The sequence below is a fragment of the Microtus pennsylvanicus genome, chromosome X (assembly GCF_037038515.1).
Source record: "Microtus pennsylvanicus isolate mMicPen1 chromosome X, mMicPen1.hap1, whole genome shotgun sequence".
Taxonomy (NCBI): Eukaryota; Metazoa; Chordata; class Mammalia; order Rodentia; family Cricetidae; genus Microtus; species Microtus pennsylvanicus.
Genome location: NC_134601.1, coordinates 120,851,471 through 120,878,179, shown reverse-complemented (window position 1 = coordinate 120,878,179; position 26,709 = coordinate 120,851,471). Strand labels below are relative to the sequence as shown.

Genomic DNA, 26,709 nt, shown 5'->3' with positions numbered 1-26,709 from the left:
CTTTGTCTTAATGGTGGTGTTCTTTGCCTTACAAGCTCTTCAGTTTCATTAGGTCCCATTTACTAATTGTTGCTCTTAGTGTCAGGGCTCTAGCTAGAACTTCAAGTACTATATTGAATAGATATGGAGAGAGCAGACAGCTGGTCTTGTTCCTGATTTTACTGGAATCACTTTGAGTTTCTCTCCATTTAATATGATGTTGGCTGTCAGCTTGCTGTATATTGATTTTATTACGTTTACATTCATTCCTTGTATCCCTGATCTCTCCAAGACTTATCATGAAGGAGTGTTGAAGTTTTTTTAACTTTTTTTATTTATTTGTTTATTAAAGATTTCTGCCTCCTCCCCGCCACCGCCTCCCATTTTCCTCCCCCTCCCCCGATCAAGTCCCCCTCCCTCATCAGCTCGAAGAGCAATCAGGGTTCCCTGCCCTGTGGGGAGTCCAAGGACCACCCACCTTCATCCAGGTCTAGTAAGGTGAGCATCCAAACTGCCTGAACATAGTGGACAATGAGGACTACTTAGAACTCAAGAACAATGGCAATGGGTTTTTGATCCTACTGCACGTACTGGCTTTGGAGGAGTGTTGAGTTTTGTCAAAGGCTTTTTCAGCATCAAATGAGATGATCATATGTTTTTTTTTCAGTTTATTTATATGGTGGATTACATTGACAGATTTTCATACATTGAATCATCCCTGTATCTCTGGGATAGAGCCCACTTGATCATGGTGGATGATTTTTAATGTGTTCTTAGATTCTGATAGCCAGTATTTTATTGAGTATTTTTGCATCAATGTTCATGAGGGAAATTGGTCTGTAGTTCTCTTTCTTAGATGAGTTTTTGTGTGGTTTGGGTATCAGGATAACTGTAGACTCATTTAAAAAAAGTTTGGCAATGTTTCTTCTGTTTCTATTATGTGGAACATGTGAGGAGTATGGGTATTAGCTGTTCTTTGAAGTTATGGTAGAATTCTGCATGGAAACCATCTGGCCCTGGGTTTTATTTGGTTGGGAGACTTTTGATGACTTCTACTTCCTAAGGGGTTATAGGTATATTTTAATTGTTTGTCTGGTCTTAATTTATTTTGATATGTAGTGCCTATCCAGAAAATTATCCATTTCTTTTACATTTTCTGATTTTGTGGAGTATAGGTTTCAAAGTATGATCTAAATGTTCTTTGGATTTCCTCAGTCTCCGTTGTTATGTTACCTTTTTCATTTCTGATTTTGTAACTTTGGATATTCTTTATCTGCCTCTTGTTTAGGTTGGACAAGGGTTTGTCTATCTTGTTGATTTTCTCAAAGAACCAGCTCTTTGTTTCATTGATTCTTTGTATTGTTTTCTTTGTTTATATTTTATTGATTTCAGCCCTCAATTTGATTATTTCCAGCCATCTACTCTTCCTCAGTGAGTCTACTTTTGTTTGTTCTAGGGCTTTCAAGTGTGCTGTTAAGTAGTTAGTATAAGATTTCTCCAATTTCTTCATGAAGGCACTTAGTGTTAAAAACTTTCCTCTTAGCACTGCTTTCAAAGTATCCCATAAGTTTTGGTATGTTGTGCATTCATTTTCATTGAGTTGTAGAAAGTCTTTAATTCCTTTCTTTATTTCTTCCTTGACCAAAAGTGATTCAGTTGAGCATTGTTCAATTTCCATGAGTTTGTAGACTTTCTGCAATTAGTGTTGTTGATAAATTGTAACTTTAAGACATGGTGGCTGATAAGACACAGGGTGTTACTCCAATTTTTGTTATCTTTTGAGTTTTGCTTTGTTACCAAGTATGTGACCAATTTTAGAGAAAGTTTCATGAAGTGTTTTGAAAAGGTATATTATTTGTGTTTGGGTGAAATGTTCTATAGATGTCTGTTAAGTCCACTTGAGTCATAACATCTGTTAGTTCCCTTATTTCTCTGTTAAGTTTCTGTCTAGGAGACCTGTCTATTGGTGATAGTGTGGCATTGAAGTCTCCTACTATTGGTGTGGAGGGTACGGTGTGAGATTTAAGCTTTAGTAATGTTTATTTTATATATGTGTGTGCTCTTGTATTTGGGGCATAGATGTTCAGAACCGAGACTTCATCTTGATGGACTTTTATTTTCCTGTGATGAGCCTGAAGTCTCTTTCTCTGTCTCCTTTGATTTATTTTAGTTTGAAGACTTTTTTGTTAGATATTAGGATAGCTACTCCCACTTGTTTGAAAGTTAGCTTGGGTTTTTCTTCTAGTACTTCCTGTAATGCTGGCTTTGTGGATAGGTGTTGTTTAAATCTGATTTTGTCATGGAATATTTTGTTTTCTCCATCTATGCCTTTTGAAAGCTTTGCTGGGTATAGTAGTCTCAACTTGCATCCATGGTCTCTTAGTGTCTGCAGTACATCTTTCTAGGACCTTCTGAATTTCAGAGTTTCCATTGAATAGATTTGATTGGAAAATCTTTTCCCGATGCCTTCCCTCTGAGGTAATGACTGTCTTTGAGGTTGAGGTATGTTTCTTGTATGTAGCAGAAGGATGGATCCTGTTTTCATATCCATTCTGCTAACCTGAGTCATTTTATAGGTGAATTGAGTCCATTGATATTAAGAGATACTAATGACCAGTGATTGTTAATTTCCATTGTTTTTTGGTGTTAGTATTTTTGTGTTTTCCTTCTTTGGTGTTTGCTGGTGTGAAGTTGTCTGTTGCCTGTGTTTGTGTGGGTATAGTTAGCTTCCTTGGGTTGAAAGTTAGCTTGGGTTTTTCTTCTAGTACTTCCTGTAATGCTGGCTTTGTGGATAGGTGTTGTTTAAATCTGATTTTGCCATGGAATATTTTGTTTTCTCCATCTATGCTTTTTGAAAGCTTTACTGGGTATAGTAGTCTCAACTTGCATCCATGGTCTCTTAGTGTCTGCAGTACACCTTTCTAGGACCTTCTGAATTTCAGAGTTTCCATTGAATAGTCAGGTGTAATCTGATAGGTCTGCCTTTATATATTACTTGATCTTTATCCTTTGTATCTCTTAATATTCTTTCTTTATTCTGCATGTTTAATATTCATATTATTATATGGTGAGGGGACTTTATTTTTTCTAGTCTACTTGGTGTTCTGTAAGCATCTTGTACCTTCATAGGCATATCCTTCTTTAGGTTGAGAAAGTTTTCTTTTATGATTTTGTTGAATATATTTTCTGTGACTTTGAGCTGGAGTTCTTCTCTTTCTTTTATCCCTATTATTCTTAGGTTTGGTCTTTTCATAGTTTCCAGATTTCCTGAATGTTTTATGTTAAGGATTTGATAGAGTTGACATTTTCTTTGACCAATGAATCTATTTCTTCTACCATAACTTCAACTCCTGGAATTCTCTCTTCCATCTTTTGTAACTTGTTGGTTAAGGTTACATCTGAAGCTTCTGATTGTTTCCCCAGCTTTTCTACTTCCAGAATTCCCTCAGTTTGTGTTTCTTTATTTTCTCTATTTCAATTTTCAAGTCTTGAACTGTTTGAACTGTTTGCTTCACCTGTTTGAATGTTTTTTCCTTGACTTTCTTTAAGAGACTTGTTGATTATTTTTTTCCAGTTTTTAGTTTGTCTTTTCCTCCATTTCTTCAAGGGATTTTTTTCATTTTCTCTTTAAGGGTCTTTATCATCTTCATAAAGTTATATTTAAGGATATATTCTTCTGATTCTTCTGGATTAGGATGTTTAGGTATTTATTTTATAGGACCACTAGGTTCAGGTGTTGCCATGTTGCTCTTTTATTGAATATATTCTTGCATTGGCACCTACCCATCTCTTCCTCCAATTGGTGCTTCATGGGGTCTCTCCTCCTCCAATTGGTGTAGGTGGGGCCTGTGGCTTAGGTGGTTGCTCTTCCTCCTGGTACAGGTGGAACTGTGTCTATGCTAGTTGCTGATGTGCCTCTGAAAGGTCCTCTCTAAGGTGCAGTCAATCCCAAGTCTCCAGTGGTCATAGGTGCAGAGGGGGATGGTTTCAGGTATAAGGAGGCTGCTCTGGGGTCTCTGGGGCTTCACTGGATGGGGTTAGAGCACAGGATGTGCCTCCAGGGCCTAGGGTCTAGAGATCAGGGCCCTACATCCATGAATCCAGACACTCACCTTCCAGGGGCAGTTAAGGTCAAGGATCCAGTGGTCAGAGATGCAGTAGGGGCTGGTTGCAGGTGTGTGGCGGTTGCTTCCAGGTCTCTGGGACTTTGTTGGGTGGGGTTAGGGGTGGGACACTGGATATGCCTCTAAGGGCTAGGGGCTAGAGAGCTGAACCCTCCAGCCATGAACTCAGACACTCAGCTCTCCAGGGGCAGTCAGGGCCAAGGCTCCTGTGGAATAGCTTTAGTCTTATAACTCGTTCCAAATGAACACTCTTGGCTTTTGCCACATTCCCAAAAGATATCCTCTGACTCAAAATGAAGATATATTTTCTCAGATTATGCTTCTACTGGACATAGCCTTTTAAAGTTGCCCCCATGGAACACCAGGGATACTTGTTTAGCTTATTCTAGAGGACAGCTGTGTGTGTTTGTCTGTCCATTAAGAGTGCAAGCTTCTGAAAAATCATGAAAATTATCTTTGTATCTTCAGACTTTAGATGTAAACAAGATATTCAGTGAAATCCCATGGAAACACAGGCTTGAATGAACAGATCTCTTTATATCTTTCTACTTCATGAACACTGGTATTTTCATAGAGGAGAAACATTTTTTATAAGAATATCATCTGACAGTATTACAGCAGACAAAAATTATAAATAGAAAACCTAATCCCACATTTTTTCCTCTCAAGAGATGTAGTCTCACATAAAACAAAGACCTAAGGTTCTAGAATAGACAGTTTACATCCCCCACCCCTGGAATTCTAAGTCCTCTATTCTAGTGATGGAAAATAATAATAACAAATACTTCTGATACTGAAAGACTTAGGTGAGTCTCAAAAAGTCCTACCCAGTCCTGCAGCCATTAAGTCCCAAAGAATCACACAGAGGTCTACATTAGTTATAAACTGATCAGCCCATTAGCTCAGGCTTCTTATTAACTCATTCTTATAACTTACATTAGCCCATAATTCTTTTCTGAGTAACCACGTGGCTTGGTACCTTTTTCAGTGAAGCAGTCACATCTTGCTTCCTCTGAGGCTGGGTCCCGACTTTAGACTAAAACTTCCCTCTTCCCAGAATTCTCCTTGCCCCACCTATACTTCCTACCTGGCCACTGTCCAATCAGTTTTTATTTAAAATGCAGGTGACCATTGTCCTACAGCAATCTACCTTTTCCTTCATATTTGAATTATATTAATAAAGTTATGGTTTTAGTAACTATGTATCTACAATTTCATCTTATAATTTCATATATAATTTGCAAATATAAAACTGCCAGGTCATGACTGTTTTATTAATAAACTGACTATAAGCAGTTTGATAGAGCAAAGGTTATGGTTACTGAAGGCTTAAAATCTTGGCTCTGTTCCTTACTGGCCATATAACCTTGGCTATATATTAGTTGACCTGTGTGGGTGTCAGTTTTTTATTGGTAAACAAGTGGCAGTCAATAGTACACACCTTAAAGCATCACTGGAAGAAAACATTCCGTGACTATGTCCTAGTCTGCACTGACAAAATGCTTGCCACTAGCCACATGGGACAACTCCTGTTAGATCAAGTAAGTAACTCAATTCAATTTATTTTATTCTGTTCTAACTAATGCAAATGTAAATTAGAATGGTAACACACATGGCTAGTGGCCACTCCCCTGAAAAGCAGTCTTAAAACAAACACAGCATTTAGTTCAATGAATGGTATAAGTGCTATCCAGCAATCCACGCCACAGAAAAGTGGCACACCAGTCAATCTTCTTCTACCTAAATCTCATGAATATTTTTTCCTAACAATTTTGTTTTCCGACTAATTTTCCCCCTTGCAAGAGGCATGGGTTTCAGAAAACAACTGACTGCTCAGTACACCTCCCCCCACCTTCTCTGGGACCAACATATATACTGCATACTTATCCTATTTTGAAGAATTTTTCCACCAGTAATTGATCCTGGATCTAGTCAGATTCTAACAGTGTTTTTACTACTATTGCTAGACTTTTAAAAGTATAAAGCTTTAGCATAAATTTCTTATTTGGATTAACTTACAAGAGGATTTTATTAATGTGCTTGAAATAAATAAATTACTCAACCGTTCTAAACCTTAATACATCTAATGCCTCTCAAAACTCACTCTGTAACTTATCTTGCTTTTTAAGAAGGTTAGAAGATGGCTTAATGTTTCACCATTAACTTGGAAAGGGTGTGATCTCAACATTAATAACCCCATGTCTATCTCAATATAGCAATGCTACTCTGCTTTGCAAACAGCCCTAGGACATCAAACCAATTTTTTTTCCCAGCAAAAGACTCTGTGAACAATAAAAATGATCAAGGGTTCTTCTCTTGCTACAGGACAGGAGCCAGCTGAGAATATGAGAACAATTGCTATAAGAAATAATTGAAGGTCTGAAGTTTTCAGATGTTTTAAGAAACACACAAGCCAGAAACATGTTAGACAGACACAGTCCTTCCATTTACCATTCTATATTCTAAGACAGGAAATGCAGAGATGCAACTGCAATGGTCTGGAATCCTCAATGAGGATGACAAGGGAAACTGGCCTGCTGTAACAGGGAGGAAGCAGAGGATATGGGGTGGCGGCACACACACGTCACCTCAGCACCCGGGAAGTTAAGCAAAGATTACTGTTTTCTAGTTTGAGGTCAACCTGGACTATGTAGCAAGGTCGATGCCAGTTTAGACGGCACAATGAGACTCTGTCTAATAGAGACAGAGACAGGTGTGTGTGGGGGGATAATTAAACACAGTTTTTAAAGTATGTGTTGGTATCAAAGCTAGCAGCTAGAAACTATTCAGTTCTAACAGAACCTTTACTTTTTGTCAAAGGGAATTTTTTTTTTGAAGTAATTGGCAGTGCAGTTTAAACAGCATTTGGTTTGACTCAGATGTAACAATAAAAATGCTGTCTACTTTTAATCTCATTCCAAGGCTTAATTTCCTGTGATTATAGCTCTCAGCTTTGAAAATTAGGACTAGCTACTTCAAGCAGGATGTACATAGAGTCCTTTCCTCTACAGAGACCCAAGTCCTCTCTGTCTCTCAGTCTGATTAAGTCCACCTCCACAATCACTTGAACTGGGGAGAAAGGAACTTTCTAAATAAAAGGAAGTTGTGATACAGCAAGAGAAGATGGCATGCAAGTGGCAATTAGCATAGCACATGCTACCTCTAACTCCTCTCGGAACCTGTAAGGACTAATGGCAAGCATTTTGGTAACAATTGCTATGCTTTACTGACCATAACACTGTTTATGATTTGTCCTAAGAAGTAACTAATACTATGAGGAAATGCATAATTAAAGATGAAGTTAAAGCGGGGAGGGGAAACTTGCTAGCTGAATCAGGGCCATGATTTTGAATTATTTATAGGCCCAATGCTTTCTTACTTTTTAAATTTATTCTTCTCTCAGATAATACATCCCGAGCACAGTTTTCCCTCTTTCCCCTCCTCCCAGTCCCCCCAACACACACACCACCCCTCAACACAAGTACTTTCATCCAGCAAATTCACTCAGAGGTGTACATGGCCAATAACCCAACATGAAAACACTGTGGGGTGTTTGGTTCACTACTCTTATCAAAAATCAGTATCTAAACAGCACCTGGCCCCTACTGGATAAAATCAGCAGGATAGATTACGAAAATGAGGTCCTAATAGGATACCAAAGGGCTAAAGCCAGGGGATTTCTGTTTCAGTGGTACAATATGTAATCAGCATCCAAAATGCAAAATACCCAATGGCTATAAATGAAGACATTGTCTTCAATATACTAAAAAAAGTTAGAGGTAATTTAAAAATAGGAACAGACCATTACCATTCCGAAAGTACAGAGCAAAGGAAAATCAGGCTTTTCTTGTTGTTGAGGCAGTAAGCAACTCAGATCACAGATACATATAACCCTAAATGTCAAACAGAACAAGGCCTTGGAAAAACTCAATGAAATATATAGTTTGTGTGTCTTTCTACTGTAACAAATGTCCTTAGAAGGAAATATGTCATGCTCTTCAAATGGGAAAAATTACCCGAGAAAAAAAGGTGTACATTTACAAATTCTGAAAATGGGAGGTGATGGTTTTGCAAAGTGAGATTAGAGACCATGGGGAGGGGGAAGCATTTTTCTTTATGTCTAGGACTGTGGAAGAGGAAAAAGAAAAGGCAGGGAAGGGAGGAAAGGGAGAAACTAAAGCTTTAGCTTAGATGGCTCAGGTTTTTATTTTTTTAGGGGGAAAATATGGGCAGAGAAGTTGATTATATTTGTTTTTTCCCTGAGACTGGGGGAAAAACTTAGTCGATTCTAAATGGTATAAAAGGTGCTCTCAAGACAATAAAGTGTTCAATTACATATTGTTATAGTTTGTAAAGTACTTACCAGGGCATAAGTTTCCAAAAACATTCCCCAAGTAGGTGACAATACTAATTAATAACTATACCTTATACATTTAGGTGCAAAACTAATCATAGGTATTCAGAACAGGTAACAAAAGTCTCTCTAATTGTAGCTACTTGGGATAATGGGGCAGGAAGATCATAAGTTTCCATGCTTACTAGGCTACAGAGTGAGTTCAAGATCAGCCTATATATCTTAGTGAGATCCTGTCACAGGACCATTACAGACAACCACGACTGCATATAATGCAGACGTCAACAGATCATGGGGAGCCCAGCCCCAGCAGATATAACTTCAATGCATCTCCTGCTCCAAGGACTCTGGGAACATCATGAAAGATGGGGCAGAAAGGTTGAAAGAGCCAGAGGGCCAAGAAGTCTTCTGGAAGGCTGTGTCTCCTAGACATGACTGCCTAAATAAGACCTGAACATGATATTGACAGATATGCAAGAAAAAGATCTCACAGGGACCACCCTTATACAAAGAACTGTAGGCAAATAGACATTCCCAGGCACGAGTCCCCTAATTGCTTATACAATACAGAGTGGTCAGGCCAGAATTCATATACACACAAATAAAAATGGGCTCAGCAAGCTGTTTTGATGTCTTTGTTACATACACACACACATATCACCACCACCACCACCACCACTACCATCACCACCACCACCACCAACAACAAAAGCAGCACCACCATCACCAACAATAATCAAAGATAGGAGGCCATCACTTTGAGAAGAGACAGGTATGGGAACATGGGAGGAACTGGGAGGAGGGGACATGGGAAAGGTTGGAGGAAAGGAATAAATGATAAAATTATATTTTAATTAAAATATACTTTTTAAAGTTAGAGAACTGGATTTATGTAGTTTAGTGGTTGAGCATTTACTTAGCTGGTATGGGAACCTAGGCTTAATCACTAATACTGAACAACAAATTAACTTTACGTTTGTACAGATATGCATATGAATGTATTTATGTGTATCTCGAGATTACTGATAGGCATACAGCTACCTGTCAGTAAATATTATATTCCTTGCCCCTTCACTAACTCTAGGCCCAGAATTAAACAACTGTCACACTTAAGATGTCTTGAAAACTTTCTTTATGGTATTTGGGCAAATTGACAGTTGTCAAGAAAATAACCTATATTCTTTTCAAACCATTTACATATCCAGATCATTAGTTTACAAGGAGCAGGGGAGCAATTAGTACATCATGTATGCAAACAAAAGGTACCACTTTCTACAATCATTTTTAGCTCTTTCAATTGAGAAGGCAATCAGTATCTTAGTCAAAGATTGTAAAACACAAAGGATCGTGAAGATTCCTTTTTGCCTACACCTGCCCCACTTCCTTTCCTTTCCAGACACTGTTATTAGTTAAGAATTCGTTTTCAGGGTTAGCGAGTGGGTGGGTAGAGGCATTAGCCACCAAGCCTGATGACCTGAGTCCAATCCCATGGAACCACACCGTGGAAGGACAATGACTCGCAAAAGTGTTCTCGGATATTTACATGCTTATCACGGCACTTGCACACCCCCACACGTACTAATTACAGTCTAAATACAATTCTTTTCCAGAAAGAGAAGGTAGGCTGGATTTTGATCTCTTTCAAATGTCTCAATAGATCTTAAACATCAGTTCTTTAATATCTTCACTTATTTTAAAATTTCTGCCTCTGTAGAGAACCATACCCTTTCTTTTTCTTTAGTTAGACTGTTGTATTTCCATTTTCGCCTACAGTTGGAATTTCAGAAGGCATTGAAAGCATTTTCACTATTGGTATATATAATGTGTGTGCATCCAGGACATGTGCGGCAACCTTCTATCTGGTTTGAGATGGAGTCTCTTACTGTTTGCCATTTCATGGGAGTTTTCAGGAATTCCTCTCTCCACTTCTCATCTCCTTGAACAAGCCTTGCATTAGAGGTGAATGCTTCTGCATCCAGCTTTCTGAAGATGTCAAGAGCAGAATTCAGGTCCCCAGTCTTGCAGGGCAAATGCTTTAACCCTTTAAGCTCTCTGCCCAGCCCCACAATTTTACTTTTGATAATATAGTAGCTTGCGAGGTACACTTGGTCTCTTGAGAGAGATGAGAGATCTACTTTTAAGAAAAATGCCCCAAGTTCTTTTCTTACATTCCTACAGAGTTGTCTAATTTCAGAGCAGCTGTCTAATACATTATAACCAGAGCTTTACAAACTGGTCTCACGTAATGCTACATTTAGCTTTCCAAAAGAGCTAAATATAGCAAGTAGTAGTTTCTGATCATCTGAATTAATTCATTTACTTGAAGCTTTTTTTTTCACATGCCCTGTTTTACTAAACAGAATACCCAAAAAGAATCACATGTTTTTTAAATCATCGACATTTTAGTTCTTTGGATTATTGGATTTGGTTCTTTGCATAGAAGGTTTCATAGGATGCTGGCCTTTACTTCCCAGCAAAGGTTAGCTGGGAATATTATGGGCATTTAGTGGGTAGAGGAAGCCAAAGATGCTGCTAAACTTCCTACTAACATAAAGCAAAACCCCACAACAAATATTCATCTATTCCAAAGTGTCTCTAATATAGATCCTTAATTTGCCTTAGTTTTTCTGAATATAAAATATAAAAGCACTTAACCCTCCACATTCTAAACAAGAAAAGAAGTCTCCAGCCACAGTCAAATGTCCCTTGCATTAGAAAGTAGAAGCAGGGGAAGATAAAAGGAGAACATAATAAATAGAAATACTATATTGTGTCATCAAAACTGATCATTGAGCCAGCATAGTGGCACACCCATGTAATTTTGGTACTCAGGAGGTTGAGGCAGGGAGATTTCTCCAATCCTAAATAAAACCAATCTGAGCTCCATAACGAGTTCTAGAACAGCCTGGATTATGGAATTGCAGCATACACAAAAATAATAGAAGAAAAACAAGATCCTAGGGATTATAATAAGTTTTAATCTTTATATTAAATAAGGATAACAAATTAAACACTTCATGATAGCTGGAATATCCTAAAACAAGATTTTGAAAGTGCAATTACAAATTGGCCAGTTTCTCTGCAATAAGGTCTGATTTCAGCTGAATCTCAGCTAAAGCCAAAGTCATCTGCACATAACTGCTGCCATTCACTTTCAGATTCAAGTCCTTTATCATTCTTTCTCTCTGCACTTCCTGCTTGTGCAGACAGATCTTGTCCTCCTCCTCTGAAGCAGCTGCAGGACTATTCTTTGCTTCATTTGTCTTATGCATAGCTCCATCTCTAGCATACTCAAAGGCAGAAGTGGAAAGAGAACAAAAGGTAACTAGTTCCTTCTCCAGAGTGTCTAACCAGTGACCCATTAGGAAAGCCTCATTTCCTAATCTCAGATAACTGAAGAAACATCTTTCAGGGAGAACTCTGATCAGTTGGTCAAGACAGTGGAACAAAACTCCCTCATTCCTGAAATAAAAGACAGACATAATGTGACCCAGTTGCAACAGCACACAACAGTCACATGCAAAAGATTACAGCAGTCAATTAATATGCATTCGTAAACACTAAGATGGATAATAAAAGATGCATACTTTCGATAATAAAATTCGGATTATATCAGTATCCATCTCACTATCAGTCCGGTTACTGGCCTGACTATGAATCTTTTGCTTAGAAAGAAGAGCAGCATAATAGTCACTGAAAATGGAATTCTACACAGGATTGTTATTAGACCACTCACACACATGGAAAATAGAATTCTACACAGGACTGTTGTTATTAGACCACTCACACACATGGAAAATAGAATTCTACACAGGATTGTTATTAGACCACTCAGACACATGGAAAATAGAATTCTACATAGGACTGTTATTAGACTACTCAGACACATGGACTCCTCTGAGCTGATTTGAACTGGATGTGCATTACCTGCAATAGACTGTTAAAATTCCTTCAAATGTTGTTCTTGGCTCCCAAGAGAAGAGTGCCCCACAATTTCGAAGCATTTTATAAAGGTATATTTCTCTAAATCCATTGATTATTTCACATTTCATGTGTTTCAAGAGCCATATCTTCATTAGATTCGGGGCATGGGTAGGCGATGTGACAAGAAAACAATATTTGTGCAGTGCTGCAAGAAGCAATAAAAGATCTTCCATATGTTCTACAAGAAAAACACATCACAGATTCTAGCCTTAAATTCTGTCTAATATCAACCGATTTTCAAAAACTTCTGATTCAATTAAGCATACAATAAAAAAAATACCCCCTCAAATTACCTATTGATTCCTTCTTTGGGAATGCCAGTAGGTGGTTCATACTAAAAAGATCTTGTAGATTAAAATCAAGGCTGCCACATATAACATAATCACGCACGGTGTTTTTAACACTATCTTTGTCACTAATGTTTAACAGCAAAGTGCAACACAGTTTGTTGAATACTAGAAGTGGTGAAAGAGACGTGACAGCAGTAATTATGTGGGTAGATTCTATCTTAGATAATTGTTCACAAGAAGAGTTTTCTTCTTCCTTGCTACCAGAGGTCAACTTGATCCTTTTTGTCTCTGGTCCTGTTTCCACTGGCTTCAAGTCTGCTTCTGGAAAAGAATACATACTCAACCTAGTCACCTGACTTTGACACTTCAGAAGCTGAAAGGTGGACCTGTTGCTTTGATCCATTATCAGTGATAAAGTCATTTCATTGGAAGAGCTGCAAAAAAACAAGAATTTGGTTTATTCTGCATGTTCTTTTAAAAGAATCAAATAAATAGTTAAGTATTTACAAAAACAAAAGAAACAGTTATTGTCTCCTTACCTAGAGAAAATTATATGAATGTAAAATTTGAAAGAGTTGGGAGTAAAAGCCATGCAGACTTGAAAAGGTCTATAACATCAAATATATCAACCATACTCCTCGGTAATCCCACACCCAAGAGGAGCTGAGCAATACAAACTAGATTTCCTGGTTTTTTTAAAAAAGGGAAATAACGTAAAGTTGAGTGGTAGGGAGGCGGAGGTATATCTGGGAAGAGTTGAGGAAGAAGGGTTAAAATGATAAAAAATACGTTGCAAGTAATTATCAATGAATTAATAAAATATTATTAAAATAAGTAAAATAAATTAGTCATTTTTACGTTCTGGTAATAATTTGGAACAAAAATACCTCTGAAGTAAACCAGTCTTATACTTTCCTGAATAACTTAAAACCTAGCTTTTAAATATAAATTATTTACTTTTAGAAAATTTTCTGACTGATAATCCTCAAAATTGACAAATATAATTCAAGTTTATTTGGGCACTTTCCAATTCTATCAAAATTATTAACCGGTGACCAGCCCGGGACAGGGAACTCAGAAGTTCCTCAACCCCCTATCCTTCTTGGGCTCTCTGCAGGGCCTCTACTCCCTGCATACTACCTCTTTCTTCCTATCCCACCCAGCTTGCATCCAGAACCCTCCCCACTTCGGCCCCCCTGTTCTCTTTTGACACATAACATCACCCAGCCCAGCCTGTCTGGGCACTGGGTCCGAATCCTCAGAGCACCCAAGCGGGCGGGAGTGCCTTTGTTTCTATAGCCTGCCTGCACCAAGCAAGGTAGGTGCTTTGTTTACGAGCTACCCAACCAGCACCCAGCACGGAGACCTGATCTCTCGGTGCCAGGAGAGCCAACATTGGGGTGAGTTTCTGACCCCGGGGCACCTGCCTGGGACAGGGAACTCAGAAGTTCCTCAACCCCCTATCCTTCTTGGGCTCTCTGCAGGGCCTCTACTCCCTGCATACTGCCTCTTTTTTCCTATCCCACCCAGCTTGGATCCAGAGCCCTCCCCACTTCGGCCCCCCTGTTCTCTTTCGACACACAACATCACCCAGCCAAGCCTGTCTGGGCACTGGGTCCGAATCCTCGGGGCACCCAAGCGGGCGGGAGTGCCTTTGTTTCTATAGCCTGCCTGCACCAAGCAAGGTAGGTGCTTTGTTTACGAGCTACCCAACCAGCACGGAGACCTGATCTGGGTGCCAGGAGAGCCAGCATTGAGGAGAGCCATCATTGGGCATGGAGATATGATCTAGGCACTAGGAGAGTCATCACTGGGAAGAGCCATCACTGGGAAGGTACATCAGTAGGCAAGGAGACCTGATCCGGTAAAAGAAGATCCATAAGGGAGCATTTGGAAGAAGAGATGGGCAGACGCCAAGGCAAGAATTCACCCAACAATCTGAAAAACAACATGAAGCCACCAGAAACCAGCAACCTCACAACAGGAGGACATGAACACCTTAATCAAGAAGAAGTAGAAAAGATTGACTTCATGAAAGTGATTGACGCCCTTAAACAGCATGTAAAGAATGCCCTTATAGAAATGGATGAGAAATATAACAGAAAGTTTGAAGAATTGAATAAATCAGTGAATGATACCCTAGAAAACCAAGGAAAAACAATCAAACAGATAATGGAAACAGTTCAAGACTTGAAAACTGAAATGGAGGCAAAGAAGAAAACACAAACAGAGGACCGGCTGGACATGGAAAATTTAAGTAAACAAACAAAGTCTACAGAAACAAGCATAACCAACAGAATACAAGAGTTAGAAGAAAGAATCTCAGATTCTGAAGATACCATAGAGAAAATAAACACACTGATCAAAGAAAACAGCAAGTCCAACAAACTCTCATCACAAAACATTCAGGAAATCTGGGACACAATAAAAAGACCAAACCTAAGAATAATAGGAGTAGAAGAAGGAGAAGAAGTGCAGCTCAATGGTCCAGAAAACATATTTAATAAAATTATAGAAGAAAACTTTCCCAACCTAAAGAAAGATATACCTATGAAGGTTCAAGAAACATACAGAACACCGAATAGGCTGAATCAAAAAAAAAATCCCCTTGCCATATAATAATCAAAACACAAAGCATACAGAATAAGGAAAGAATTTTAAGAGCTGCAAAGGAAAAAGGCCAAGTCACTTATAAAGGTAAACCTATCAGACTTACACCTGACTTCTCAATGGAAACCATGAAAGCCAGAAGGTCCTGGATAGATGTAATGCAGAAACTGAGGGACCATGGATACAAGCCCAGACTACTATACCCAGCCAAACTTTTGTTCACTATAAATGGAGAAAATAAAATTTTCCAGGATAAAAACAAATTTAAACAATACGCAGCCACAAATCCAGCCTTACAGAAAGTAATAGAAGGAAAATCACTAACCAAGGAGTCCAACAATGACCACAATAACTCAGACATCTAGAGACCCTTCACCAACACAACTCAATGTTGAGGGAGCTGCGGTGGGCTGCATTCCCACCCAGCACTGCACGGCTAGCTTTACTCGAAATAATTACACAGACACTGTATTCATTTAAACACTGCTTGGCCCTTAGCTCTATCTAGCCTCTTCTAGGCTAACTCTCGCACCTGGACTAGCCCATTTCTTATCATCTGTATGGCACCGGTCTTACTGGGAAGATTCTAGTTCAGAGTCCATCCTGGGTCGGAGCTTCATAGCGTGCGTCTTCTCTGGAGCAGGTAGCATGGCGTCTCTCCTGAAGGCGTCTGCTCCCGAGAGAGCAGAGCTGCGGAGTCTGAGCTCACTTCCTCTTCCTCCCGGCATTCTGTTCTGTTTACTCCACCCACCTAAGGGTGGGCCTATCCAATGGGCCTAGCAGTTTCTTTATTGCTTAGCCAATGAAATCAACAGATTGACATATGACACTCCCACATCACTTCCCCTTTTTCTGTTTAAACAAAAAAAGGAAGGCTTTAACCTTAACATAGCAAAATTACATATAACAAAAGTTATCAAGTAAAAGTTACATCAGAAACATTTATACATATAACAAAATTGACCGTAAATCTCTATCAATAAAGCAAAATCTATACCAATACAAATTATTCATATCTCTATCATATCCCCCTTTAAATGTAAAAGAACGTTTTATAAACCATATTTGGGAACATGGGCGCAGTTTTTTCTCTCCAAACTGCTTCCTGCTGAATGGGGGCGTCGTTAATTAGGCCTTTCATGGTATAACCTGTGTGCCAGGGTCATCTCAGTAGGCAGTTGAGCGAAGCAATTTTCTGAAGATGTTCACAGCAACCCTTCAGGAGGACGTGGTCCATCATACCAAATCGGGATAAATGCAATCCACAAGGTCTGATCCTCTGTGAAAACAAAAGCAGAATCTCTTTTCCAAAGTATCATATCCTTAGATCCAAATTTTGAAATCGTAATACCCTTATCATATCCGTTCTGGTTCCATTTGGCAGTCCATATAATGAAATGTCTGTCTGTACTTAGCTCCTTCACAGTCAAAAATTTTAAAGAAAACACAATGTACATAATCCAGACTCTCTGTGAATTTTCCATCTTTACGCGGCTTATTTTTATATCTATAACTATCTGTACTCTGTCTCTTTAAAGACTTTACTTTTACTTTTTCTTTTTAAACCATTAACTTTATTCTCTATATTCTTTTTCTTCTCTCTCCCAAGCCAACGTACATTCATCCAACAGTGTGACTCATTTAGTGGTCTGAATCTGTCCTATTGTGAATCTACAATTTTTTACTATCCAGGAGCACTTTTGATTTGCGCCTTTAAATCAGTAGGCGCTTAAGAATCTAAGCTGTGACATTCCTAGGTTAACTTATTGCTTTTTGAGCGTATATCTTTGACCTGGAATAACCCTGTAGACCAGGCTGTCTTTGAACTCTCAGAGATCCGCCTGTCTCTGCCTCCCAGGCATTGAGATTAAAGGTGTTTGCTACTACACCTTGAACTCAAAGAGATCTGTTCGTCTCTGCCTTCTAGGCACTGGGATTAGAGGCGTGTGCTACCACACCTTGAAGTCACAGAGGTTTACTTTAAGAATTTTAACTTTTAGTCTGCATATATTTTTAACACACTTTAAACCATTCAGAAATTTTCTCTGTCTTTGAATCTCTCTTTACTGTATATTTCTCTTTTTCTGACCACGTGAGTCTTTAATATGCCAAGCAATCTCAGTAGGACTAAAGGCGTGGCTTTGCCAGCTAGATCCAGTCCATTCCTTAGCTTTCCAGCCTCATGGCGGATATACAGGCTGCAGCCATGTTTATAGCCACAACTGGCATTTCAAGGTACCTGCCAGCCAGAGAGCTACAACAGACAACACTCAAGTCCTCTCTCAGTAGCTGGCCCTCCTGCCTCAAACAGTCAGAGTTTGCCCTGGCAGGATGGCCCAAAAAGCTGGCATTTTTAAACGGCGCAGCTTTTTTCCTGCTACAGCTGAAAACCGAAAAGCATGCGTTCAGCTTTTCGTCAACACCATTTAAGTGTTTCGTGGCAGGACCTCTTAATGAGCTGCAGGCTTTGCAGCTAAAGCCGAGTCAGGAAAATTTCAAAATGGAGGACGTACCATTTTGTGCTAGCTCTGGGGCCACCAGGTAGGAGCGGCACTCAGCACTTTAATTCTGAGACTGAGCGTGCAGCACAGAAATTCTTTTCATCCAAGTAACATCCAAATCTGACACGCAGAGCACTACGCAGTCTGAAAACACGTCTCTGTATGACGGCAGGAATCCGCCACGCTCTTCCGCCTGCCTAAACCTGATTCTGCCTTCTGCCCAGGAGCAGGCGGGGAGCTCTGAGTCATCGTCAAGGTCTCAGAGCACTCTCCTTCCGATCCCAAGCGCGAACACAAACATAAAGCCAGAGTTTGCACTGGCGGCACAGCCCCAGGAAGCCATGCTTTAAAATAACACAGCTTTTTTTTCTGCTGCTCTTGCTGAATCAGGAAATCTCTCTACAGCACGCCACCAACAAACAGCAAAAATCTGTGTTAAACTCTCTCTCCATTATTTTTAAGCCTTCTCAGGTTTTTTAAGTAGGTTTAGCCCCACGTTGGGCACCATTCTGTTGAGGGAGCTGCGGTGGGCTGCGTTCCCACCCAGCACCGCACGGCTAGCTTTACTCGAAATAATTACACAGACACTGTATTCATTTAAACACTGCTTGGCCCTTAGCTCTATCTAGCCTCTTCTAGGCTAACTCTCGCACCTGGACTAGCCCATTTCTTATCATCTGTATGGCACCGGTCTTACTGGGAAGATTCTAGTTCAGAGTCCATCCTGGGTCGGAGCTTCATAGCGTGCGTCTTCCCTGGAGCAGGTAGCATGGCGTCTCTCCTGAAGGCGTCTGCTCCCAAGAGAGCAGAGCTGCGGAGTCTGAGCTCACTTCCTCTTCCTCCCGGCATTCTGTTCTGTTTACTCCACCCACCTAAGGGTGGGCCTATCCAATGGGCCTAGCAGTTTCTTTATTGCTTAGCCAATGAAATCAACAGATTGATATATGACACTCCCACATCAACTCAAAGAAGGGAAACACACAAACTCTATGACTAAAAAAGTGACTGGAGTTAACAACCACTGGTCATTAATATCACTTAAGGTCAATGGACTCAACTCACCTATAAAAAGGCACAGGCTAAGAGATTGGATACGAAAACAGGATCCAACATTCTGCTGTTTACAAGAAACACACCTCAACCACAAAGACAGGCACTTACTCAGAGTAAAGGGCTGGGAAAAGGCTTATCAAGCAAATGGACCTAAGAAACAAGCAGGTGTGGCCATACTAATCTCTAACAAAGTTGACTTCAAACTTAAATCAATCAGAAGAGATGGAGAGGGGCATTTTATACTCATAACAGGAACAGTTCATCAGGATGAAGTCTCAATCGTGAATATCTATGCCCCTAATATAAAAGCACCCACGTACATAAAAGAAACATTGCTAAAACTCAAGGCAGCCATCAAACCACACACACTAATAGTAGGAGACTTCAACACTCCTCTCTCACCAATGGACAGGTCAATCAGACAGAAACCTAAGAGAGAAATAAGAGAATTAATGGAGGTAATGAAGCAAATGGACTTAACAGACATCTATAGAACATTCCACCCAAATAGGAAAGAATATACCTTCTTCTCTGCAGCTCATGGAACCTTCTCGAAAATCGACCACATAGTCGATAACAAAGCAAACATCCACAGTTACAAAAAAAATATTAGTAACCACCTGTGTCTTATCAGATCATCATGGATTAAAGTTAGAATTCAACAACAATACTGACCCCAGAAAGCCTACAAACTCATGGAAACTGAACAGTCAACTACTGAACCATACCTGGATTAAGGAAGAAATAAAGAAAAAAATTAAAGTCTTCCTGGAATTCAATGAAAATAAAGAAACAACATACTCAAACTTATGGGACACTATGAAATCAGTCCTAAGAGGAAAGTTCATAGCACTAAGTGCCCACTTAAGGAAAACAGAGAAAGCTCACATTGGAAACTTAACAGCCCACCTGAAAGCTCTAGAAAAAAAGAAGCAGACTCACCTAGGAGGAGTAGAAGACTGGAAATAATCAAACTGAGGGCTGAAATCAACAAAATAGAAACACAGAAAACAATCCAAAGAATCAATGAAACAAAAAGCTGGTTCCTGGAGAAAATCAACAAGATTGATAAACCCCTATCCAAACTAATCAAACGGCAGAGAGCGAATTTGCAAATTAATAAGATCAGAAACGAAAAGGGGGACATAACCACAGACACAGAGGAAATTCAGAGAATCATTAGATCTTATACAATAGCCTATATGCCACAAAACTGGAAAATGTAAAGGAAATGGACACTTTTTTAGATAAATACCATATACCAAAGTTAAACCAGGACCAGGTGAACAATTTAAATAGACCTGTTAGTCGCGAAGAATTAGAAGGGGTTATCAAAAACCTCCCTGTCAGGAGCCAATTTCCTCCTAAAATCATTACAGGAACCATCACCCTGGGGAGTCTGCAGAGAAGCCCACACCCGTAATTGTGTTAGGAATCATTCTGTTGACAAAGCCTACCCCACACCCAAATTGGCTGTTAATGAGAGCTATCTGTTAGCGGAACCCACCCCACATTCCAAACTATCTAGAGAACTAGGTGTGTCATCTCCTAGTTGTGACTTCTTGGCCTACAGTGACCTGACCGAAGGTAACCTGGCTACGTGACCAACGAGAACCACGTGACCTACGTGAACCACGCGGCAAGAGCCCAGGACCCTGTGTCCATCCCCCAACTCTTTACCATATATAAAGCTGTACCACATCTGTAATAAACGGAGGCTTTGACAAACTTTGCATGGCCTTCTTCCTGTCTCCTAGCCCATATCTTCCAGGTAGTGCCTCTCCGTGACCCTGGAATAACTGAACTGCCAGGCGGGCTACTAACCCTAGACTAAGTAGCCCACCAAGGCAATCAACACCTCCCTACCAAAAAAAAGCCCAGGACCAGATGGTTTCAATATGGAATTCTACCAGAACTTCCAAGAAGACCTAATACCTATACTCCTTAATGTATTTCACAATATAGAAACAGAAGAAGCATTGCCAAATTCCTTTTATGAAGCTACAGTCACTCTGATATCAAAACCACACAAAGACTCAACCAAGAAAGAGAATTATAGGCCAATCTTACTCATGAACATCGACGCAAAAATCCTCAACAAAATACTGGCAAACCGAATCCAAGAACACATTAGAAAAATTATCCATTATAATCAAGTAGGCTTCATCCCAGAGATGCAGGGCTGGTTCAACATACGAAAATCTATCAATGTAATCCATCATATAAATAAACTGAAAGAAAAAAACCATATGATCATTTCATTAGATGCTGAAAAAGCATTTGACAAAATTCAACATCCCTTTATGATAAAAGTATTGGAGAGATTAGGGATACAAGGGTCATACCTAAATATAATAAAAGCTATATACAGCAAGCCGACAGCTAACATCAAATTAAATGGAGAGAAACTCAAAGCCATCCCACTAAACTCAGGAACACGACAAGGCTGTCCACTCTCGCCATACTTCTTCAATATAGTGCTTGAAGTTCTAGCAATAGCAATAAGACAACATAAGGAGATCAAGGGGATTCGAATTGGAAAGGAAGAAGTTAAACTTTCGTTATTTGCAGATGATATGATAGTGTACATAAGCGACCCCCAAAACTCCACCAAAGAGCTTTTACAGCTGATAAACACCTTTAGTAATGTGGCAGGATACAAGATAAACTCCAAAAAATCAGTCGCCCTCTTATACACTAAGGATAAGGAAGCAGAGAGGGAAATCCGAGAAGCATCACCTTTCACGATAGCCACAAATAGCATAAAATATCTTGGGGTAACTCTAACCAAGGAAGTGAAAGATCTATTTGACAAGAACTTAAGGCATTGAAGAAAGAAATTGAGGAGGATACCAGAAAATGGAAGGGCCTCCCTTGCTCTTGGATTGGGAGGATCAACATAGTAAAAATGGCAATTCTACCAAAGGCAATGATCTATTAGGCATTCTTTTAACATAAATTCAAACATTACTCTGACTCAGCCTTGCTACCTAACTTCTAATTTAGAGGGCACAAAGGTGACAGGGAAATGTGTTAAGTGATGAGTTCAGCAAAGCCTAGGCCATTAAACTTTATAGGGAAAAATGCTTGGTTTCTTCAAAATATGCATTACAAGAAAAACAACATGCACACAAGAAAGAAGTATGTACAGATTATGGGAATATATACACAGAGAAGGCCAGTTTCTAAATATTATTTGGCCTATGTTTTAAAAGCTTATTTCAACCTCAAGACGAGTGATAAATGTGAACGTTGTCCAGGAGAACTATTGTTAATCTTTGAGAAAGGCAACCAAACACAATTTTAATGTTCTCACTGTGTGTGTGTGTGTGTGTGTGTGTTGGAATACTTACATATGTCATATTTGTTTCAAAATAATTTAGGAGGCTGTGAATAAAGGTGGATATATAACAAGATTAGCGATGATTTGACAATCATTGGAACCAAGTGATGAGAATAGATCATCATGCTTCTTGGTATGCCTGAAATTTTCTATACATAAAAAGCATTTAAAAAGTAATTATTTCAGAATATTAAGGGAATAAAAGCTTTACAATTGTGAGATAATAAAAATTGACCAGGCAGACCTAGAAAGTATAAATAAATGTAAATAAAAAATGTGAAGTGCATAGATTGGAATGAACAGTTGATTAGAAAACTGAGATGAAATTAGTGAATGGAGCAGATCCGAGGACAAAACGTAGGAGTCAATGAGATGAATAGAAGGTATGGAGGTAGGCTAAGAATCACAAAATACAGAATTACCAAGTGTAACACCACTTTTAGCCCCTTTCCAGGACTGCTTAAAAAAAGGTCAATTCTTAGAGCCTGGAAGTATAGCACAAATTCTAATTCTTCTTAATAAAAACCTGGAGTCAGACATTAGGGGATGAGAGCTGAGAGATTAGAGAAGTAGTGCAGCCAGTCACTACAGAGACCATTTATCTCTATCAGTGCTTAGACTGAAGAGACGATCCTATCCTCTGACTGCTTCAGAATGCATCTCGGACTAGATTCTACAACTGCAACTGTCTTCACCAAACCTCAGACTACACTGTACTCCTGTCTCCTCCTGCCTTATATTCTTCTCTCTGCCCAGCCATATCACTCCTGTCTCCACCTCTCTAGCACTGGGATCACCTTTGTGTGAGCTCTGTTTCTCTTATAGACTGGATCAATTTTGTGTAGCTCAGGGTGGCCTTGAACTAACAGGGATCCCTCTGCCTTTGTCTCCTGAGTCCTGGGACGAAAGGTGTCTGCCACCACTGCCTGGCCTCTAGTGGCTTAGCTCTACACTCTGATCTCCAGGAAAACTTGATCTATTAAAACACAAATAAAATATCACTACAAGGAAGTTTAACAACCTAATGGAGAATATAAAGTGGTGTGGGACAATGGTCTGAATTCTGCCAATCATATTTTAAATAAACGCTGATTGGCCAGAAGCCAGGCAGGAAGTATAGGCAAAACAACCAAACAGGAAGTAGAGGCAGGGCAAAAGAGTAGGAGAATTCTGGGAAGAAGGAAGTTACTTCTGCAGTCCTGGCCCAGCCACAGAAGAAGTAAGATGTGACTGCCTCACTGAAAAAGGTACCGAGCCATGTGGGTAACATATACTAAAATAATGGGTTAATTTAAGTTGTAAGAGTTAATAAAAAGTCTGGGCTACTAGGCCAATTAGTTTATAACTAATGTAGACCTCTGTGTGATTTCTTTGGGACTTAATGACTGCGAGAACTGGGCAAGACAGAAACCCCGATAACAATAAAGAAATCCACATCCAATCCATCCACATCATGATGAATGAGTTAGAAAAAGGGTAATAGTATAAACCTAAAAAAATAGAAAATGAAGGACTAGAAATTTAAAAAAAATAGGAAAGAATTCAAAATCATAAATTATTAAGACAAAATTATTAGGCTAAAAGTCTAACAAAATGAGCAAAACTCTGGAAAATTGATCATGAATAGATGCAAGATTTAGAATGGAAAACTACTGACAACACAATCGATAAATATTTATAATATCTTAGCATTAAATTAGTAGAAAATATAAGCAAAGGGTTTTTAAGAATAAAATCTGAATTATCCACAACTTTTAGAGAAATTGATCACCAGATTAAAATTATCTCATGAGAAAATTCCAGGTATCCACTGCTTTCCAGATCAGTACAACCAAATGGCAAAGTATATATAATTTATAACTTGGATTTTATACAGTGTTCCATAGAACAGGAAAAATAAAACAAAACAACCCAGCTTCTTCAGAGACAGAGCTGACAAGATAGCTTGAGCCCAGGAATTCTGGACCAGCCTAGACAACAAAGCAAGACTTGACATGAATAAGTAAATGAACAAATGAGCAAACTATTACAGTTTTGGTACTAAAACCAAGAAAATATTATTGAAGGAAATTTCAAGCCAACTTCACTCATGTTCACAAATGCAAATATTTTTGACTAAACATGATCAAACCAAATCTATCATTAATGAAGCAAAATTATATAATGAATTTGTATTCATAAAATTCAGGATTGTAAAACTGGTTTTTTACTAGAAAAAGAATTCACCTAACTCACCTCATGAAATAAAAAAGCCCCAAATCTGATGATCTGTCACCTCAAACACCTTAGAAGTCTGAAACACTAGGCATGGTAACACATACTGGAATCCTGGTGTTGGAATGGCTGGGATACAAGAATCAAGAGTTTGAAGCCAGGCTGAGCAAAACAGAGTCCTAGATCAACTTAGGCTAGAGTGAGATCTTTTGTCGTGAAATAAAAAGAAACTCACTAAAATGAGATCAAGTAGAAAACTCAAATTGCTGGGTAAGTTGTTTAAACTCGATACTGTTATAGTCAAATATACTAGCAGAGTCTCTCCAACTTGTCTGCACACACATTTGTGGTTTACTGTTTTGGTGGGAAAGCTTTTGGGTAGGCTCCAGAGAGTAGAGATATTGTTTTCCTCTCCATGATTTCAATAGCTTGAGGAAAAAAAAAAACTTCTATTATCAGAGACTTAGTTACTTAACTAAACTTTCTCCAGTCCATGCTAGTTTAAAGTTTCCACATGGTCCTAATTCTTCTCAATGCGTTGATCAAAAGTTTCATGTGCTCTTTAATTATCTCCTTCCTGAGAATACTATCATAATTTTGTAAATGTCATGCTCCTCAAATAAACTCAATGCATTTGCACAAAATGAAGATTTGTAGAGCATTGCAGGCCAAACACATATAGCTACTAAAGAGCAGAAACATGGTAAGTGAGAATTAAAATGTGTTACACAAAACACAACAGATTGGCACTCCAACGTGTACTAGCTAAATCCACATAAAACCTGAGAGGACTTGGAAAGGAATTCTAGAAACTAAAATTAGCCACATTTTTTTTCAGATGGGCTCTGCTGGCAGCATGCTGCAGCTCCTTTAATAGAGGTCTTCCTGATTCAGTGGTAGCAAAAACAAAACAAAACAAAAAATGCAGTTTGGAAATGGCAGATTCCTTGGCCATGCTGCCAGCACAAACTCTGACTCTTTAGGGAAGTCCAGCTATGGAGCATTTAAATGAGGTTTGTGAGCAGAGTCCTACAACTTGCTTAATAGCAACCCAGACCTGCTGCGACCTGACCCTGGATCTGAGGTGGAGAGAATGGCTCTCAGAGGCAATGAATGGACCTCCAACATGTTCGACTGGGCAGAGCCAAAAGGTAAAGCAACCTTAGTTCTAGTAATGTCACTTTGCATTTTAAGAAGCATTCCTGGACAAAAATAATTACAGATACACAATAAAGACAGATCCAGAAAAAAAAAAAGACTTCTAAATGGGTCATAGTGTTGGATAAATGTATGCAGCCTTAGGAGAAAAAAAAAAGAGTATAGTTACAAAAAGAAGTTAATGTTTTTTATTTTTTAAATAAGACAAAGTCTTTAAGGAGACAGAGTAAACTTGTAGAAAAAATAATGAGAAAGAAAAATAAGCCACGTAAAGATGGACTATACACAGAGAGTCTGGATTATGTTATATTATTATTTTTTCTTTAAATTTTTGAATGTGAAGGAGCTAAGTACAGAGAAACATTTTATTGTATGGACTGCTAAGCTAAACCAACATATATATTTTTAAAGGTATCTCAACTTTAAAATTTGAGTCTAAGGATATATTACTTTGGAAAAAGAGTTCTTTTGTTTCCACAGAAGATGTGAACCTATGGACTCCTTCCAGACTAATATGGTTTGATGGACCAAGACCCCACTGAAAGGTTGTTGTGAATACCCCCAGTAAATTACTTCACCCAACAAAAAGCAAAAAAGCAGTTTGGAAAAAACTATGCCCAAATTCCCTAAATAATTATTTATAAATGTTTGCTTACATTTAAAGGGGGATATGCTATAGAGATTTGCATTGGTATGGATCTTGGTTTACTGAAACAAATTTAAGGTTAATTTTGTTATATGTATATTTCTGTTCTGATTAAGGTATTGTGTTTGTTGAGCTCATTTAAAAATGTAATGTATAATTAAGAAATATAGGTTAATAATCATCTATAATAGTCAAGCTTGTAGTCATGCTAGTTAGGTTTTCTAGGTGTATAGATATATATTGCAGTTAGATAGATATTCTTCAAATCTTTCAGAGACCTTCAGAATAAGGCATTTAAAATGTTTTAAGAGCTTAAGACTTTTCATGACAATGAGACACATCCTGGCAGCACCAATCTACTTCAAGAGGATGAATGGCATCAAAAAGACTCCTTATGTAGATTGCTAGCCATTTAGGCAAGAAACTGTTCTTGCCTGGACTGCTTGATGTTAT

General features: G+C 38.8%; 1 protein-coding gene across 1 annotated transcript in view; it reads right to left on the bottom strand.

Annotated features, from left to right (window-relative positions):
- Positions 1-11,413: 11,413 nt before the first annotated feature.
- The window catches only part of Fancb (FA complementation group B), a 30,269-nt gene continuing 14,973 nt past the window's right edge, over positions 11,414-26,709 (bottom strand). Inside the window, exons 7-9 of the mRNA XM_075957020.1 lie at positions 12,735-13,165; positions 12,385-12,619; positions 11,414-11,919 (exon numbers count right to left, since the gene is read on the bottom strand). Of these exons, the coding sequence (XP_075813135.1) occupies positions 11,517-11,919; positions 12,385-12,619; positions 12,735-13,165 (1,069 nt within the window). The 3' untranslated portion in view covers positions 11,414-11,516. The remainder of the gene's footprint in view (positions 11,920-12,384; positions 12,620-12,734; positions 13,166-26,709) is intronic.